Source organism: Salvelinus sp. IW2-2015, linkage group LG33 (assembly GCF_002910315.2).
Source record: "Salvelinus sp. IW2-2015 linkage group LG33, ASM291031v2, whole genome shotgun sequence".
NCBI classification, from domain to species: Eukaryota; Metazoa; Chordata; class Actinopteri; order Salmoniformes; family Salmonidae; genus Salvelinus; species Salvelinus sp. IW2-2015.
In genome coordinates this window covers 9,231,154-9,251,693 of record NC_036872.1, presented here as the reverse complement: position 1 = coordinate 9,251,693, position 20,540 = coordinate 9,231,154, and the positions used below count along the sequence as shown (strand labels likewise).

The 20,540-nt window shown below is 42.8% G+C and overlaps 1 protein-coding gene across 1 annotated transcript; it reads right to left on the bottom strand.

The window, feature by feature from the left end:
* Positions 1 to 218: 218 nt before the first annotated feature.
* On the bottom strand, positions 219 to 20,232 carry LOC111957436 (riboflavin kinase). Its single transcript, XM_023978255.2, has 4 exons — positions 19,748 to 20,232; positions 8,900 to 9,051; positions 4,532 to 4,634; positions 219 to 4,424 (listed from the first exon to the last, which is right to left on the bottom strand). The coding sequence occupies exons 1-4, from the start codon at positions 19,827 to 19,829 to the stop codon at positions 4,273 to 4,275; spliced, it is 489 nt and encodes a 162-aa protein (XP_023834023.1). The 5' UTR covers positions 19,830 to 20,232; the 3' UTR covers positions 219 to 4,272.
* Between the last annotated feature and the right edge of the window lie 308 nt (positions 20,233 to 20,540).

Sequence of the window (20,540 nt, the reverse complement as noted above, 5' to 3'; positions counted from 1 at the left end):
ATGTGAAATCTCATAGATTATGGCGTAATTTATTTATTTAAATTGACTGATTCTTATGTTAATTCAGTCAAATCTTTCAAATGTGATTTTTATTCAGTATGCTTGCGACAACCTAATTTCCTATGAGGCAGAAATGTTCTACTAGACACAACCTTAAAATCTATAATAGCACTGAAACCGGAGTGAGGTTGCGCAAGGAGTGGGAGAAAACTTGACAGTTGCATCTTTGAACATGTTTTAATAAGAATAAAACGTCGGGCAGGATCATACAACAGCAGGACAGAAGGATTATGAACGAGCCCAACACATACGACTGGTCCCTGAACACAGACCCATGGTTAACTGGGAAAAGACAAAACAGTTACACTTGCTGCTTTAAAAAAAAATCCAAAGCTATGACATGATGCTTCAATAACTACAGAATTCCATGATTTCTTACAACAGTCAAATGTATGCAATCACAGCTGAAAGGACTAGAAAATAACATTGTATTGGAGGTTGATTTGATTTGATTTGGGTAAATTCTTGGAAAGCATATCAATTATTTACAAGGATGTTTCTTATCCAGCTAAAGCACATTTTGGGAACAGGCCATTCTGCCATCCTACACTTAGTTTCTTTATAAAAGCAGAATACAAGTGAAAGAATAGTGGGAGAAGAAGCAGATGACCCTGGTTAATGACATTGGTCTGATTCTACTAAGCAAGGTCTCGACTGAGCTAGATGTTCCCCTTGTTTAATATGAGATAATGTTGGCTCAGGGTTGTGGTTTGGCGCCAAACTGGAGAGCAAGCCTACTAGTATTACTAACAGATGCCTCTGAGTACAGTTGCCTAAGCCAACACTAGTGCCTAGTACTTGATCAAATATAAGCCATGTTGTTTTGACAGTTTAATGAGCACTTCTAGCTGCACTGATTTATAGAACATCTGATTTATAGACAGTTATGTACATAGAGGACAAACACAACCAGACACAGCTGTAGTCCTACCAAAACCTGAAATCACGGGGAAACAGTTCAATAGGGGTATGACCAGATGAAGAGCCACATAAATCAAAAACATATTAATAAACCAGCTACTGACCTGATGAACACAACCCTGGCCTTCAGAGTAATACCATTAAAAAACAGAACACTGAAGCTGGGGGAAACAGAGAAACATTAGAATGGCCCTTGTTGAGTCATGTTCTCTTACAGTATATTGTAGGTTTATAGTGGTGGCACCAAAAAATGTTTCACGGTCATTGTGTAGTGTTGTCTGTAATAATACAATATTTCTTGGGGGTGCTAGGCTCTCGAAGGGGCTTCAGCACATTCTTACCCCTCCCAGGAGGCACCCATGACTACACTACTAAAGCGATAGCTAGCATTGCATGATAAGGGTACCAGGGGGGGCCCAGGACCAAGTTTGGGAAACCCTGCACAGACAGGGAAAGTCAGATAAGACAGACAATGAGCACACTGGGTTTACATTAACACAGATTCTGCTGTGTATAAGTTTGAGAAACCGTATGTATATGTTGGTCTATGTCCTTCTGTGGTACTAAGGTATAGTACTGCTAACCACTCAGGCATATAAGGTCTGGGGAACACAAAAATCCCTCGACAACTGGTGCCGAGTCCGTGTTCTAACTAAACAGTAACCATAAATTAACCAAGAGAAAACCTTCCCCTCTGGCCTTTTAAATGGTAGAGACCGATCCCCATCCCACATTGCATAGCTTTCAATACGTCATTGTTGAATACCATTTACTTATGCATATCAATTGCTTACCCCAGTACATTTTCTGGGTATGGGTGGAGGGGAATTTATGGTATCCTGCAATAAAAAAAGGCCATCACGTATTTTTTAAAGGAACAAAGCTCAAAATCTGAAGAGGAACGGGGGGGGGGGGGGTAGGGACAGGGAATATAGAATCGTATTCACAGATTTGGTCTACGTAAACATGAATATATTAATAACACCAGCCATATTGTTTCCTCTGCCAAAAGTATGGCAGAGGAACAGTGTCTCTCAAATACATTAAAATCTCAAATCACATGAGCTCACAATTCATTTTGAACAACTTATTATAAAGTGTTATGTATATGCTCAACACTGTCCACTTTGTCCTCTGACGAAATGACACAAAGAAAGAAAAACGCTCACATGCCCACCACATTCATCTGCAGAGAATCAGAGCCTTGGACTCAAGCCTTGTTCATATTGGCAGTTTGAAGTGACTCAAATCCATTTTGTTTTTTGCATATCCGATTTGAAAAGCTTTTTCCCCCCCTACAGTCTGAACAGCCCAAAAGCACACAGGGAATCAGATATTTGAAGCCACATTTCAAACCTTCATAGGTGGTTTGAAATCAGCTACAAATCTGATTCCGGGCCATGCGACTTATCTGAACAGTCAAATCTGATGTACTTGCCCTCTTTTTTTAAACACTTATTTGGTGTGTTGCTTGCCAACTACTCGGTTGGCGGTTTTGACAAGAACATGTAGCTAACTAGCTTAATGGTTTACAAACAAATTAGTAAATGTGCTAGAACACTAAAGAGCTACCTAGTTGACTGCTGGGGCTAGCCAAAAAGGACTTGTTTTGAAAGTTGGATCATCTTATCCTTTGAGCTTTTAAAAGTGTTCATGCACTGATTTTGAACATTCAAAGCAACTGGGAAATGTTCATGGCAGGCATAAGTGTCACCTCAACTTGCTACACAACTTCTGAGTGGTAGGAAGCATGAGCACCAACACCAATCAGCCTACCCCACTGCTACCGCACCCGTTGTCATAGTAACAACTTGCGGAGCCATGTCAGCAAATGACTGCGGTCTGAACACACAAATCTGATTTGGTCACTTGTAACTTGCTGTTTGGACAGTCCGTACTCCAAAACGGATTTGAAAACCAAAACTGATTTGAGCACTAAGGCCTGCAGTGTGAACAAGGCTTCAGTCTTCTCGTATACCATCTCAGTGGAATGAGGGTCCAAACAAGGTTTAGTCAGTAAAAACAAAATTCTGGACACAAAAAAATGCGGGAAACTTTCAACGTAGTTAAGTGGACCCATTAAAAAAAATTCAGACAGATCTTTAGCGTTAAATAAAACGGCCCTCATTGCTGGGGTGGGAGAATGCTGGATTTGACCAATGAGGAACTATACAAATTAAGAAAATCTGAAAACTGAAGCTGCATTCAAGCATGTCTTTAGCCAACAATGCAGTTTGTGTAGGTCAAATAAGAACATCAGTTTCTCAAATAAAATAATGCGGATTAATTCAGTGCTGTGTATAATGCAACTATTTAGCCTAGATCAAATGCAAGATATTGAGGACTTCTCTGCTTCAAGGCAGACATTTTGAATACACCCGAATATGAAAAGGAGGAAAAACTAAGTGCAAAGCCATGAGACTGAACACCAATTCTAAATGATACAAAATTACCATTAATTTCAAAAGGACATTTTGTCACATACGCTGGATAGGTGCAGGGAACAGTGTTTACCAGGGACAGCCATATTAGTACAGCGTCCCTGGAGCAAGTGAGGGTTAAGTGCCTTGCTTAAGGGCACCAACAGATTGTTCACCTCATCTGCTCAGTTATTTGAACCAGCAGCTTTCAGTTACTTGACCAACGCTCTAACCACTAGGGTGCCACCTTTAGCAGTGGGTTTGGTGGCACAGGGCTCCTCTCAACACACATTCAATTCCTGGAGTTGCACATTACCAGGATCATGTCATTAGGCACCAAACTTGTCCAATTCTGAAGTGTATTTGGTTATGTGCCCTAATGAACACGACCGTAGTCCAATGACTGTAGATTTGTTGTGAGGATAGAATCTGGCTGAGGATTGAAAAAGTAACATATTGGCAGTATATATATATATATATATATAGATATATATATATGAGAGAGAGAAAGAAAGAGAGAAAGAAAAAGAGAGAGTAAAAGAAAGAGAAAGAACGCGACAGAAAGAGCGCGAGAGAAAGAGCATAACAGACAGGAGAGCCCATTAGTTGTCAACCACCCAGTCATTCAAACTGCAATGGAAAACACCCAAAGCAGTGTTTGGAAAAATCACTTGACTCTTTTTGATGAAGTAATCGTGGCACTCCTTAACTTCAGTGGTTCATGTTTGCGCCACACTAAAATACAAGCAAGGCCTCTGTCGGCCAGGTCACTAGGCCTAGTGAAGAATTACATTTGGATGGATACTTGTGACACCGACTTTACCGAGTGATGAGCAATGCGAGAGTGAACAACGTGTTGCATGATCAGATGTCAATGGTCCTTCATGATCTTGTTGGACGACGTCATGGACGAGCTGGCAGAGGCTCTGAAGAAGTTGTCCTTTTTGAGTTTGAGGTGTTCTGGGAGGTCCAGCTCTCTTTTGGCCTCCTCAATGTCATTGTTGATCGCTGCTATAAGGGCATCTGCAAACACAGAGAAGGGGTGAGAATGTGTGGCCTTAAGTCTGAGGATGGCTGTGTGTGTACAAGGATGGAGGAGCGTGTGTGTGTACACCAGTACTCACTCTTACCAAGTGAGTCATAGCTCCTCTCTGGACGGATGTATCCCACCAGGACTACACTGAGGATCTGTCCATAGAAATCGTCTTTAAACGTGTGGATCACATGAGTCTCCTGTAATACACGTCAATCAATAAAATGTCAACACTCAACCACAAGACACAAACATAGGTAACACCTTATCCTAACCAGGGTGAATCTGGTTGTTAGTGTTCGAGGGTCTAAAATTAAATAACCCACATTTCAAATCAAAGTGTATTAGTCACATGCGCCGACTACAATAGGTGAAATGCTTACTTACAAGCCCTTAAACCAACAATGTAGTTTAAAAAGATATATAAAAACCAAATAAGAAATAGAAGTAGTAAGTAATTAAAGAGCAGCAGTAAAATAACAATTAAAAGACTATAGACAAGGGTGTACCGGTACAGAGTCAATGTGTGGGGACACCGGTTAGTTGAGGTAATATGTACATGTAGGTAGAGTTATTAAAGTGACTTTGCATAGATCATAAACAGAGTAGCAGCAGTGTAAATGAGGGGGGGCAATGCAAATAGTCTGGGTAGCCATTTGATTACATGTTCAGGAGTCTTACGGCTTGGGGATAGAAGCCGTTTAGAAGCCTCTTGGACCTAGACTTGGCGATACGGTACCGCTTGCCGTGCAGTAGCAGAGAGAACAGTCTATGACTAGGGTGGCTGGAGTCTGAAAATTTTTAGGGCCTTCCTCTGACACTGCCTTGTATAGAGGTCCTGCATGGCAGGAAGCTTGGCCCCAGTGATGTACTGGGCCGTACGCACTACCCTCTGTAGTGCCTTGCGGTCGGAGGCCGAGCAGTTGCCATACCAGGCAGTGATGCAACCCCTCAGGATGCTCTCGATGGTGCAGCTGTATTCAAATACTGTTAGTATAACATGATCTGTTAGACACACTACAACAAAATGCACATAGCAAAATTTCTCATTTGAGGAATTCTATGGACAAGCAACACCAATAAATAGACATTCAATAGCAGTTAAACATAAATCAATCAGTATGGCACCAAGACAATCAAATTAAAAACGGCGTCATCCACCATACACATTCAATAACAATCAGTCGCAACCTTTAAAACAGGGTACCCCCTCCCCATTTATATATATATATTTTTTTTTAAACAGTTCAGACCTGTAGTTAAGTCTTACTACATTGCAGGGCCTTGCATCATACCTCAACGGAACTAGATGAACAAGCACAATCCTTGCGCTTGCCTTGAGTGCGCACGCGCTTTTGGAGAGGGAGTTCCAATGCTAGAGCGGCCCGTATTTAGTGCAGTGGTGGGCAACGGAAAGCAAGCTTTGCCAGATGATGTTTCTTCACGAGAGACTCCAAGGAAACCTTAGAATTTCCTTATACAGTGACTTCGGAAAGTATTCAAACCCCTTGACTTTATCCACATTTTGTTATGTTAGTCTTATTTTAAAATGTATTAGGGAAAGGGAAAGGTTGGCAGGTTAGATGACGCAGATAAGGTAGAGCTAGTCATAGGTCTGGGGCACTGCCTGCTGCTCCGTTACTGGGCGCCTTTCCCTTTTCCCTTGTGCTTGTGAATCCAGTTAGCCTCTATGACCTTGTGGGGATTTGCTGCTGCCTCACTCTTCAGGCGAGTGAGATGTGTGACTGGCTGACAGCGCGTCTACTCTGGGCCTACTTGCTGTATCTATATTCTCGTCAACGCACCACCTGTGCAGCAGCATTTGACAGGGGCTGCCCTCCATTGTTGTCGTCTCACTTGACTGGTTATTAGATAAACACAGCAACAAAATAAATGTCCTCTCACTTGTCAACTGCATTTATTTTCAGCAAACTTTACATGTGTAAATATTTGTATGAACATAAGATTCAACAACAGACAAACTGAACAAGTTCCACAGACATGTAACTAACAGAAATTGAATAATGTGTCCCTGAACAARGGGGGGGGGGGGGGGKTCAAAATCACAGTCAGTATCTGGTGTGGCCACCAGCTGCATTAAGTACTGCAGTGCATCTCCTAGAGGTTACCCCATTCTTCCACCAAGGCACCTGCAAGTTCCCGGACAGTTCTGGGGGGGAATGGCCCTAACCCTCACCCTCCGATCCAACAGGTCCCAGACGTGCTCAATGGGATTGAGATCCGGGCTCTTCGCTGGCCATGGCAGAACACTGACATTCCTGTCTTSCAGGAAATCAAGCACAGAACGAGCAGTATGGCTGGTGGCATTGTCATGCTGGAGGGTCATGTCAAGATGAGCCTGCAGGAAGGGTACCACATGAGGGAGGAGGTCTTCCCTGTAACGCACAGCGTTGAGATTGCCTGCAATGAGCTCAGTCCGATGATGCTGTGACACACCGCCCCAGACCATGACGGATCGTCTACCTCCAAATCGATCCCGCTCCAGAGTACAGGCCTCGGTGAAACGCTCATTCCTTTGACGATAAGTGAGAATCTGACCATCACCCCTGGGGAGACAAAACCGCGACTCGTCAGTGAAGAGCCCATTTTGCCAGTCCTGTCTGGTCCAGCGACAGTGGGTTTGTGCCCATAGGCGATGTTGTTGCCGGTGATGTCTGGTGAGGACCTGCCTTACAACAGGCCTACAAGCCCCCAGTCCAGCCTCAGCCTATTGTGGACAGTCTGAGCACCGATGGAGGGATTGTGCATACCTGGTGTAACTCGGGCAGTTGTTGTTGCCATCCTGTACCTGTCCCACAGGTGTGATGTTCGGATGTACCGATCCTGTGCAGGTGTTGTTACACGTGGTCTGCCACTGCGAGGACGATCAGCTGTCTGTCCTGTAGCGCCGTCTTAGGCGTCTCATAGTACGGACATTGCAATGTATTGCCCTGGCCACATCTGCAGTCCTCATGCCTCCTTGCAGCATGCCTAAGGCACGTTCACGCAGATGAGCAGGGACCCTGGTCATCTTTCTTTTGGTGTTTTTCCAGAGTCAGTATAAAGGCCTCTTTAGTGTCCTAAGTTTTCATAACTGTGACGTTAAATTGCCTGCCGTCTGTCTGTAAGCGGTTAGTGTCTTGTTCATTAATTGTTCATTGTACAAGCATGGGAAACAGTGTTTAAACCCTTTATAATGAAGATCTGTGAAGTTTTGGAATTATCTTTGAAAGACAGGGTCCTGTTTCTTTTTTTGCTGAATTTACAAGTACAGGGTAATGATAAAGGTATCTCGGCAGAGCCTCCAAAGTAACACACCCTTTTCATAATCAGGGTAAAGTCTGGTTGATAGTGGTCTAAAAAGGGGTGGTCTTGGGTTGAAAATGAAATAACCCTAGGCGTGTACTCATTCCCAATTCAAATACCTTTAGAATAACCTAACCCATTATCAGACACTACAACAAAATGAACACAGCAATAGACATTAAACATAATCCAATCAGTATGGCACTAAGTCAATCAATAGACTTAGAGCTCACCCTAAACTACTTCGACACACGGTACTCACAATAGAAATTTCTCTGCCGCTTACTGAGTTGACTTCGTCGCATCTTCATACAGGACCAAGAGGAAACTCTAGAATTGCTAGAGTCGCTATCTGGAGAAGGGGATGTGATGGTGTGGGGGTGCTTTGATGGTGACACTGAGTTACTTGGAATTCAAGTCACAATTAACCTGCGTGGCTACCACAGCCATACGCCATCCCATCTGGTTTGCACTTAGTGGGACTATCATTTGTTTTTCAATAGGACAATGACCCAAAACACACCTCCAGGCTGTGTAAGGGCTTTTTGACCAAGGAGGAGAGCGGTAAAGTACTGCATCAGATGACCTTGCCTCCACAACCACCCAACCTCAACCCAAATGAGATGGTTAGGGATGAGTTGGACCGCAGAGTGAAGGAAAAGCAGCCAACAAGTGCTCAGCATGTGGGAACTCCTTCAAGACTGTTGGAAAAGCTTTCCTCGTGAAGCTGGCAGAGAGAATGCCAAGAGATTGCAAAGCTGTCATCAAGGCAAAGGGTGGCTACTTTGAAGAATCTAAAATATATTTGGATTTGTTTAAAACTTGTTTGCTTACTACATGATTCGAAATGTGTTATTTCATAGTTTATGTCTTCACTATTATTCTACAATGTAGAAAATAGTAAAAGAAAAACCCTTGCATGAGTACCTGTCTCCAAACTTGACTGGTACTGTAAATAAATAAATTCTAAACTTAAGTTCACAAAAATACAATTTGTTCTGCAATTTTGAGAGTCCAATAAGGTTTTTTTATTCATTTTTCAAACTTATTTTAGAAGAAATAGGGAATTATTTACGAAGTGCAGGGGTGCCAATATATTTGCCAACTATATTGGCCTATATACTTTTATAACCTATATGGGTGGGCGAGCTGGACTTGCCATAGATTTCTTGGCGTTGTTGTAGTAAGGGTTACAGCCGATGCTCATCACCATCTTGTGGATGTCCCCGGTGTCCACGCACGCCCAGCCATAGTAGATTCCTGTGCTGATGTCGCCAGGCAGGAGCTCCACCACAGAGTCTGTGAAGTTGGCTGATCAGAAGAGACATTAAAATGACATTACGTTACAGGGCTTGACATACATTTTTTCAGCCACTTGTCCTTCAGATACGTATTACTTTTTTTTTTTTTTTTTTTTACTTGTCCAAAAGCTGTAAAAGCTTGTGTCCCCCCCCCAAAAAAACAAAGTCAGTAAAACCATGAGCCAAAATGGTGAATTTGTGAAGTACATAGGGGGATGTGAAATTATTTTCTGTACTTGCCTATAGACGATGTTATTGCCCCCCTAGCGGCCATCCCAAAAAAGGTTAACAAACATTTATTTTTTTAAGGCTGCTATGCATTTTGCTCGCATGCTAACGGTGGGATGAGAAGAAGCATGACTGACAATATATATTTTGTGGAGCCAAATCTTTTCGATTAGCTTATTCCACGAGAGGGATGTATAGTAACCTAGGCCCATCTGTGCCGAAGCGCGCAGATGGTGCAAATGACACAGTCAACCAGCCTCGCTGTGAGTCTTGTGATGGGTTAATTACCATCGGCTGCAGAGCAACTCCTCCCGACTTATTAGGCCTATGTTAACGTATGTGTTGTAGGTAAGTTGCACATCGCTAGTGTAACCGATGTGAAATGGCTAGCTAGGTAGCGGTGGTGCGCGTTAGCAGCCTTTCAGTCGGTGACGTCACTTGCTCTGAAACCTTGAAGTAGTGGTTCCCCTTGCTCTGCAAGGGCCGCGGCTTTTGTGGAGCGATGGGTAACGATGCTTCGTGGGTGACTGTTGTTGATGTGTGTAGAGGGTCCCTGGTTCGCGCCCGGGTCGGGGCGAGGGGACGGACGCAAAGTTAAACTGTTACACTAGTATATTATGGAAATTGGCCTAGGTCTAGCATGCATTAAATGACTTAATAGGCCAAGCCATAGTCATACCTTATGACAAGACACAGGAGGGTCCGCTATAAAAATAGAAAATCAGAGCTATTGGCCCAGATCATCCGACAAAAAACATTTTCTTACCAGATATTTTGCGGTGCTTGGTGAGAGACTCTTAGCGCCGTCTACACTGTTCTCTTGCTTTGAGGAAATATAACATTTATTGAAATGGCCTATTCCCATTTTATATTCTATTTACTCAATGCCCACCACTGCCCTGCCTGATCGGAGTAATTGTTTGATAGCGTTTATTTTTATTTTTTACTTGACAACTGAAATCTAAATTCTGGTTGCCCGACAAATGTATTATTTTTTTTACTTGCCCGGACAAGCCTTAATGTCGAGCCCTCCGTTAATCAATAGTATGAGTCTACAGTGAGTGCCCATTTGATCACCAACCCACTCATTACACCACAATAAAATGACTAACAAAGTCGTGACATGCAAGTCAACCTGTACTTGAAAAGTATTTCCATAGCTTTGCTTGTTGGTCTGAAAAGGTTGACTTAACTGGCAGTAGTCTTGACTAAGTCGCCTTCTTGATTTAGTAGTCTCATTCCATCAAATGCATTTCTGCCGGACCTTGTAAAAGACGCTTATATTATATGTTGGATCCCTTGAAGCTTCCTTGAATAACATTGAAAACGAAACAATTTATTCAGACCAGTGTTGAAGTACTCGAGTCTAGCACATGATTTCCATGACTTGTGAGTCGCCTTCTCGACCACTGGTGACTAGAACTTGCTTGGACTGGATAGGCTATGATAAGCAGACTATTAGCAGCACTAGATGCATAGTGCAGCGAGGGGTCTGGTCTGTTCAGCAGTGGTAAGGACACGCCACACAGCCTACATCAATGAGTGTGGGCAGACAGGCAGAGATAATCGCGCAGGCAACTTCTGCTTGCCTGTAACTAATCAGTCACCCGCCTTCTCGTTAGCTACCCTTAAGCCTGGTTCAGAAACAAGCGGCTTCACAAAATTTAAAATGATAGCATGGAGTTTAATAGTAAAACAACTGTCTCACTATGTTTGTCTCTCTCCTCGAGTATAGAAAAGTAGGCCATCGCTGAATTTGTCAGTGACAGTGTTCAGCCAGGGGTTGATTGGCAGTAGGAAGAACATCTTACGCTTCGCAGCTAGGCAACTATACTGATGCAGGTACCTTTTGCAGATGGTTACATGCGGTTGGACACATGGAGGAGAGAATAATTTTCGCAGTATCTTCAAAACCTGTCTTTTTGACACAACTGCTGACAGCTACAGGGACATAAACACACAAAATGCTGCTTGGAGACAAGTGTCCACGATAGTAGGATTGCCAGGTCAGTTTAGTAGTGAGCTTGTGCTAGATGTGGCTAGTCAGCGTTAGCTAGCCTAGCCAATGAGGTGTGTGTGTGAAAGAAAGTCAAATAAATTATGCTAGTTACTACGCCTGATAACTTTACCAAATAATCATGTTTGAAAGAGTGTGAGAGTGTATGCTAGATTAATAGAAATGGTAGATACTACTGTACCCTTGATAATTTGGTCAGATAACCGTGTGTACAGTAGGTGACATGTCCATGATAGCTATCAAATAACTATAGTTATGCTAGGTAATGGTTTGGCTTATCATGTTCATGTCTATGTAGGAGGAAGTGCAGAGGACTCTGGGGCAGGTATCAGAGAGAGAGAGAGAAGGGCAGAGAAAGAGAAGAAGAGGTCTGGGTCAGCAGCTTCAGGCCAGCAGCCTTGGTGCTTCTGCCACATTCATTCTTTTCTGGATCCATTTATTGTGCCTAGGGCAACGAGTGGCAATTTGACAGCCAGACCTTCTACTACATCATCCACAAGTGTTGTTGCCACCGGTGCATCAAGACCCTCAACGTCACCTAAAAGTGCGACCATCGCCTCCATCGGTGCAGCGAGACCCTCTACAACGTCTACATCATCCACGAGTATGAATACCACCGGTGCAGCCATGGAAGATTAAATGGAGGAAGCACCTCTGGATCTAGGACCACCTGAGATTATTATGAACCTCACGGAAGTGACCACTGAGGACCTCGTTGAACAGGATGTGGCCGTGGAGAGAAACAGTCACACCAGGCGTCATCGGAGGTACCAGCCCCCAGATCCACTCAACTCATTTCAGCAGAGGCTCCTCCAAGCCGTCGAGAGGGATGCAGCCCAACCTGATTCTCACAGGAAGGAGGATGAAGAGACCCTCTTTGCCATGAGCCTGGTGCCAACCCTGAAGAGGCTGCCTCAGCAAAGAAAAGCAGCAGTCAAGGTTAAAATGTATCAGCTGCTTTTCGAAACCGAGTTCAAGGGTACGTTTGTTTTTCTCCACATCACAGGTAGTGTCATAAGTGTTGCGACAGTGAAATAGTAGGTCATTTTTACAGTATAGTCATGTAGGTTAATTGGTATTTCAGATCAAAGTATTAATAGGAGGCAAATGTATAGCTGTTGTTTCTGGGTTAGAAAATATCCTAAAACAACAGTTTGCTGTCTAAATATTTGCCTGTCACATTGATCTTTTGATCTGAAATACAAATTCCATGAGTAAACAGCAAGTATTACCAACATTACCACACTGTTCCTATATTTATGCTACTAACTACACTATACAAGCAGTATTTAGTTAACATATCTCACCTTTTATGGTGTCATATTGTTAAGCTTGTGTGTTGTTTTTCTCTTTCCTTCCAGAGATGGAGTCCATTTAGCCGACCAGCTCACAGGAAGGACAGGAAGAGGAGAGGAGTTGTCTGGGTGTTGTTTTGACCTCCCTCATTGTACCTTTCTTTTCACACACACGTCAGTTCCGTTTAAATTCAAATTCATAAAGTAATTTGTTTATAAAGTCTTAGGATAGCATTCATTATTAGTGTTACATAGATTTCTGAATTGAAACTCATACACCGGAGAATCCACAGATGCTCTTGTTGGTCTCTTACGAGACTAAAGGTGAATATATTTCTTTCATTTAAAACCACTTGAAAACCAGGGTGTTGAAACTGTTTGTGAAGTTGGTCCATGACCCATTTGTTTGTTTAGCTGTGTTATGGCTACACATTATTTCATTTTTTTACAGAGACAGAGACACATACACCTCTTCTCCTCTCTGTCCCTCAGATCTCCAGTGCCCTGCCCTCTCTCTCTTTATGGGCATGTCTGAAGTCCCCCTACTACATCTAGGCTTTATGAGTTGTCCCTGTATCTGTCTGCAGTTGTGCCAAAAATACATGCTCTTGTTCTCTTACAGATTACAGGCTACACATTCATTATTATATATATATTTTTTTTTCACACACACACCTTTCAATAGTTCTATTTTATTTTTATTTTTTATAAACAACACACATACCTGTCACGTTCTTTCCTGTACTTGAATACTTATTAATAAACAACTGACTATGAAAACATAATTTAACATCTCATTTAGACTTAATCTGCTTATTTCCTCCCTACACCTTTGCAGATCTAAGACGAGATGAAAGTAAAAAAACATTCTCTTCCTAATTCGTTTTTTTCCCACGTGTATTTTGTCAGGCCAGTGAACATGGTGGTAAACTGTACTATTTGTATGGAACCTTGGTTACCCTTTCCCTTTGTTATCATACTAACTAAATGTATGTCTTATAACCTTAATTAGTGCTCCCGCTCACCTGATGTACCATGCCAGGTGTGTATAATACTGACGTTAATGGGAGAGGGAAGGGTTAAGGTGTGGTATTTACTCCCGAATTTCACTTAAATATAACTTCCAAATGAAGAGAGACAATGATACATAAAGTAATCTGGGGGAAAAATTCAACTTTATGGACAACAGTGGATGGTTCTTAAAATAACCTTTGTTACGGGGCTCTTAAAAGAGCAGTTACACTCCACACTGCCATGGGACTTCACCTGCTGGTGATGAGAAGTAGGTGGTCAGCTTCTCCCTCACCTAGAGTTCCTGTCTGGGGGCGTTGTTGGCACCTGCCCTGGTGACATCAGGTAGGTAACCATTTGGTGTGCCCATCTCCATCCGGAGCGGCTCCTGGAATGACCTCTGCAGGTAGTTGTGGAGAACACGTGGCCTTCACGCAGGCATCGACATTTGAGGGGCTGAGACCAAGCACTCTCCAATACATTCTCCACCGGGCTGCCAGAATCCCAAAGACGCATTCAACAACTAACCTTACCCTGGACAATCATTTGTTAAAGATCCTTACAGGCTTTGGCAATGGCAGCTGGCGTCCAGCGTAGGGCCTCATGAGGTTGGGACTTAAAGGGAAGGCCTTGTCGCCGACGTGGGGAACAGGTCCCAGGTCTTCAGCTCCAGGGAGTGATGCAGGTGGTGGAATCTCCAGGGTGCCATCCTGAAGTGCCTGGCCGAAGGCAGAGTCCTGGAGGGTCCCGCCATCACTTCCCTTGTCGTAAGCACCAACATCGACAACACGGAAACAGTAGATGGCATCTACTACAGCCAAGAGTACAACTGAATATGTACCCWTGTAGTTGTAGAATTGCGAACCTGAGCACGGTGGAGCCTGGATTACTACATGTTTCCCGTCAATGGAGCCAAGACAGTTGGGGAAATTCCACCTCTCCAGGAACTCGGCAGCGATGGCCCTCCAGTCTTCCTCCTTGGGGACAGGCATGTATTCACCAACCAGACAATCCCAAATGGCTTGTGCCACAGAGGGGACAATGCCTGCCACCGTGGACCGTCCAACTCGGAAGCTGAAGCCAATGGTCCTGTAGGAATCCCCTGTCGCCAAGAATCTGAAATATAATTCTAAATAATTATCAATATTGTGTGTAACTTGAATTCCACCCACATATTATACACACTTATTATACACACACTCATATAGCTACCTCATTACAGTTTATTATGCTCTAATTATATTGTAATACTCAACCATCATTAACAATGCTTTGAAACAGTACAATGAAACAGTCTATGACTATATCAATAAACTGTAGCCCAGGCCAACTCTACTCTTAGAAGGAATGGTACTATCTACTTAAAAGGGTTCTCCGGTTGTCCCCATAAGAGATCCCTTTTTGGTTCCAGGTAGAACCCTATTGGGTTCCATGTATAACATTTTCCCCAAAGGGTTATACCTGGAACCAAAAAAGGTTATCCTATGGGGAAAGCAGAAGGACACTTTTGGAACCTTTTTCTCTAAGAGTGTATGTGAGTCCAATAAGAATGTAATGAATGACTGTAACTGTCTTGAATAACAATGGGTCCTGGAGAAGACTAGCCTACCTTCATCAGGGCAGAAGGCACCTCAACTTTCTTTTCATTTGGTAACATTGCATAATTAAAAAAGGATTATAAACACACTTTGGGAAAAGTTATAGTCCTAATGAACATTCTGTAAAAGTACATCTGATATCAAATAGGGACTATTAACGAGAGCCCTTTAGCTAGCTAGGTTGCACATAAAAACAATGTATCAATCAATTATGGTATCAAAGGCTTTAAAAATGTACTAGAATGTAGCTTACCGGAGACAAATCGCCAGGCGTTCTACTGGGCTGATGGACTCCCGGTAGTTGGTATCCATCCGGGCGATCCTGGCTCCAACCATCTGGAGCAGGTGATCGAACTGGCTTCGGTCCAGACGAAAGTAACTTCGGAATTCCTCTCCAAACATTCGAAGCTCTTGAATGAGACGGTGTTACTACCCTGCCTGCTTTCGGGACTTTAACCATCTCTGGACCCACACAGACCTGCGCTTTCGGCGGGGCTGGTCCCGGCCCAACACCGCGATCAAGACCACCTTCCTCAACGTTGGTCTCATTGTTGAAAGAGCCTACTCTGCTATCTTGACTATTTATTATTGCATTTCGCGCCAAAACTGCATTTGAGGGAAATATATTATAGGCTCTCACAATTCATTTGTGGATGTCATCGAATAATTAATATACTTGGCAAATAAATGAATAATTTTTTAAAAAGAATTCTCCAGTCAAACTGTTTTTATTATGTAATCCCACATTTTTCTTACTGGATGTGTGCAACAAAAATTCAACATTCACATTTTGCTACTTTCTGTCAAGTCTACGCATACAATTTGATGCATACCTTCGATAACAGAACGCACTGCAACTGCCTCTGCAACACAATGCTGCAAGGCAAGCGCAGCGTTCCATTGGAAATGAATGTACTTCTGGTGTATCGAAACGCAATGACCCAGTCGGTATGTTCGAAGCAATAGCTTCAAGTGGTTTTGCATCCTATGTCATACAGGTGCTAAAAATATACTATTGTGTCCATGAGAACCAGGGCTATCACTCAATAGAAGCCATTGCAATCTATGGTCTCCACAGATCGATTTAAGTGAAAATGTCAGTCAGAATCGGTACCAGAACCATGCAGGTCCCCTAAATTGGGGACTTTACATCTAAGACGTTAAGAAAGGTAGCTAAGTACACTACATAGCCAAAGTATGTTAACACCTGCTCTTCGAACATCTCATTCCAAACTCATGGGTATTAATATGGAGTTGGTCCCCCCTTTGCTGCTATAACAGCTTCCACTCTTCTGGGAAGGCTTTCCACTAGATGATGGAACATTGCTGCAGACTTGTTTCCATTCCACCACAAGAGCGTTAGTGAGGTCGGGCACCGATGGCCTGGCTCGCAGTCGGCGTTCCAATTCATCTCAAAGGTGTCCGATGGGGTTGACGTCAGGGCTCTGTGTAGGCCAGTCAAGTTCATCCACACCGATTGACAAACCATTTATATATGGACCTCACTTTGTTTTGTCATGCATTGTCATGATGAAACAGGAAAGGGCCTTCCCCAAACTGTTACCACAAAGTTGGAAGCACAGAATCGTACAGAATGTCATTTTATGCTGTAGCGTTAAGATTTCCCTTCACTGGAACTAATGGGCCTAGCCAGAACAATGAAAAAAATACAATTATTCCTCCACCAAACTTTGCAGTTAGCACTATGCATTGGGGCAGGTACTGTTCTCCTAGCATCCGCCAAAACCAGATTCGTCCATCGGACTGCCAGATGGTGAAGCGTGATTCATCACTCCAGAGAATGCGTTGCCACTGCTTCAGAGTCTAACGGCGGTGAGCTTTACACCACTACAGCCGACGCTTGTCTTCAGAAACAGGTCTCGGCCATGGAAAACCATTTCATGACACTCCCGACGAACAGTTCTTGTGCTGACGTTGCTTCCAGAAGCAGTTTGGAACTCGGTAGTGAGTGTTGTAACCGAGGATAGGCAATTTTTACACGCTACCCGCTTCAGCGGTCCCGTTCTGTGAGCTTGTGTGGCTTATCACTTCGCAGCTGAGCCGTTGTTGCCCCTAGACGTTTCTACTTCACAATAACAGCACTTACGCTTCGAACACACCGACTGCGTCATTGCATCACTGCTGCATAACATTTTGCGCAGCTAGGCAACTATACTGATGCAGGTACCTTTTGCAAATGGTCGCATGCGGTTGGACACATGGAGGAGAGAATAATTTTCGCAGTATCTTCAAAACCGTGTCTTTTTGACACAACTGCTGACAGCTACAGGGACATAAACACAAAAAATGCTGCTTGGAGACAAGTGTCCACGATAGTAGGATTGCCAGGTCAGTTTAGTAGTGAGCTTGTGCTAGATGTGGCTAGTTAGCGTTAGCTAGCTAACCTAGCTTGCTAACCTAGCCAATGAGGTGGTCGTTGGTCTCATTGTTGAAAGAGCCTACTCTGCCTATCTTTACTATTTATTATTGCATTTCGCTCCAAAACTGCATTTGAGGGAAATTATATTATAGGCTCTCACAATTAATTTGAGGATGTCATCGAATAAATAATATACTTGGCAAATAAATTTATAAAAAATGTAAAGAAATTATGCAATGAAACTGTTTTTATGTAATCACAAATTTTTACTGAATGTGTGTGCAAAAAAAAATCTACATTCATATTTTGCTACTTTCTGTCAAGTCCACTCATACAATTTGATGCATACGTTCGATTTATCGAACGTATGCACCACACAGAACGCACTGCAACGCAATGCTGCAAGGCAAATGCAGCGTTCCATTGGAAATGAATGTACTTCTGGTGTATCGAAACGCAAAGACACAGTCGGTGTGTTCGAAGCGTTACTGTTGACTGAGGCAGCTCTAGCAGGGCAGAAATGTGACTGACTTGTTGCAAAGATGGCATCCTATGATGCCTACGGCCATTCTACTGCCAATGTCTGTCTATGGAGATTGCGCGGCTGTGTGCAAGATTTTATACACCTGTCAGCAACAGGTGCAGCTGAAATAGCAGAATCCCCTAATTTGAAGGGGTGTCCTCATCCTCTTGGTTATGTAGTGTACCTTTAACATGTCAAATGTTTCAGGCAAGTCCACTAGCTAGCTAGTAAAATAGTGCAACTTGGCTAGGTAAGATAACTTATCTAGTTTGTTCATTAAGTGATAATGCCCCAGAAGCCGGTGTTTGGAGGATATATTGGCACGTTTGCCATGGCTTCTCGGGAATTATCCCTTTTATAATACGGGTTAACAACATATTCAAATATGGTTGACATTTTCATCAAAAGCTATATTTTATTCATATAATTTCATCCTTCCACAATATATAGTCCCGACACAAATCTAGGGTTGCTACCCAAGCCGGCTGCTTGTTCGTTCTGTCGGTTCGGTTGAGAGATGCGACCCAGTCATTCAGTCTTTGTTTTTCCATTGCCATACTGTCTGGCAACGTTCTTAACCATTGCTTGCTAGCTATACACTACAGTAGTAGCTGTATTTGTTTAAACTGTTTTCTAGTGACATTTAACAATGGAGGCACGATTTCGCCAGGCATAGAAAAAGTGCTCTCTCGTTAGGACACTGTTCAGAGGAGCTAGCTAACAACACGGCTAACACAAACGTCAAACTGAAGCTGGAAAGACTGCAAACCAGTTACACGTAGTTTAACATTTATGGACATTTTGTATATATATATCCATAAAAATGAACTGATTCGTGATGTCGACTGACTGAGAAACGCAGCCCGACTCGCTCGTCCCGACCCCTACATGTTCATTACTATGGGACAGTTGGAGACCGAATTTGAATATTGAAACAATGTTGCAAATGTCGGAGAGACAGACAGTAAAGTGTATACAAATCGAAGCCGTTGAAAACTAAATTCTAGAAATGTGAGAATGTCTAGATGCTTTCTATAGTGGAGACCAATTTTTCACTTCCCTGCCTGGGTCGATAATCCAGGCTGTATCACAACCGGCCTACACCAGCCAAACCAAATTGGGTTTGGCTGGTGTAGGCGTCATTGTTAATAAGTAACTTAGTTCTTTACACACTTGCCTAGTTAAATAAGAGGTTAAATTAAATAAATATTAAAAAATAAAAGGACAGTGGATTGCGCAGTCAGATGGAACAGAGTAAATAAGCATTTTAACGTCATAGATTTAGCCAATGGTCATTTGTGGAATAGACACCGGCTGGAACGCGCTTTTAACCAATCAGCATTCAGGATTAGACCCACCCGTTGTATACCTGTAGTTAGTTAACTGTTTCGCGCATGGATTTGTCTTACTGTTTGCCCTTTTAAATTATTTTCAGTCATAGCAAAGAGCCAGCTAAAATACTAAATTAACTAACTAGCTAAAGTGCTAGCGCGATACAAGGCCTATATAATCTCTAACTAGCTGCCAACAGCAGTAACGTTAACTATCTAAGCAGTGAAGTCAAATCACAATTATCAAATCACATGCCGGTGAAGCATAACGTTAACACAATCAAACATATTTAGATGATACCGTTAGCTACGTTTAACATTACCTGTGAGAATCCCTAGTTCTTTGCTTCCTCGCCCGAATCCTCGAACGACTTCCCCCCGGCAGAAATACGGAAGATTCTTCATGTCTGCTCTTTTCCAACTGGAGGCGACTTTCAACAAACGTTAGCTAAATTGTTAGCGAGTTGTGTAGTTAGCTACCTAGTCAAGCCTACCGTCTCTAAAAAGCGTGCTGTAACGTTAGCTAACTCGATACACACTGGTGAGGATGACCTCGAAACGAAAGACAACTAGCTAACTAACCACTGACAACCGTAGGAAGAGATTCTTCCCACGCAATTCCAACAAGGACCACAGTTCGTATTTTAATGCTTATTGAACGGCGAAAATTACAGAACAATTCATTTAGCTAAACTAGCTAGGTAACGTTAGTTTGAGATGCTTTGGTCAAGTACCTAGCTAATTTGGGCTATTACAATTTGCAATTGAGGTCGACGCTGCTCGGTGGTTTGCTGCAATCTGGTCTCAGAGCATATCGTATTATTTTGTACGTACTTCTTGTTGGTCGGGTTTATCAGCAGTTGGTGCATTACCGCCACCTACTGTAATGGAGTGTGGGTCAGAGACAGGGAGAAACTAAACCTACCTGCCAGCCCTGTTGCCATAGTGTTAATATCTACTCAATATATTCGTTAAAATCATTTCCTGTAGCCCCTTCTCCCTTATACTAGATCTCAGCCTCTCTTGTACTATAAGGGATTTGCGTCAATTCAAATCTGGTATCAGGACAAAATGTGATTCAGAGTCACCGAATATACTTTAAGTATTTTTATTAAA

Coding starts and splice junctions, on each gene's coding strand:
- LOC111957436 (XM_023978255.2), bottom strand. CDS start 19,829: ATGAAGAATCTTCCGTATTTCTGCCGGGGGGAAGTCGTTCGAGGATTC. Junction 4,635..8,899: donor ACAACGCCAAGAAATCTATG/GCAAGTCCAGCT, acceptor CGTGTATTACAG/GAGACTCATGTGATCCACAC. Junction 4,425..4,531: donor GAGGAGCTATGACTCACTTG/GTAAGAGTGAGT, acceptor CTGTGTTTGCAG/ATGCCCTTATAGCAGCGATC.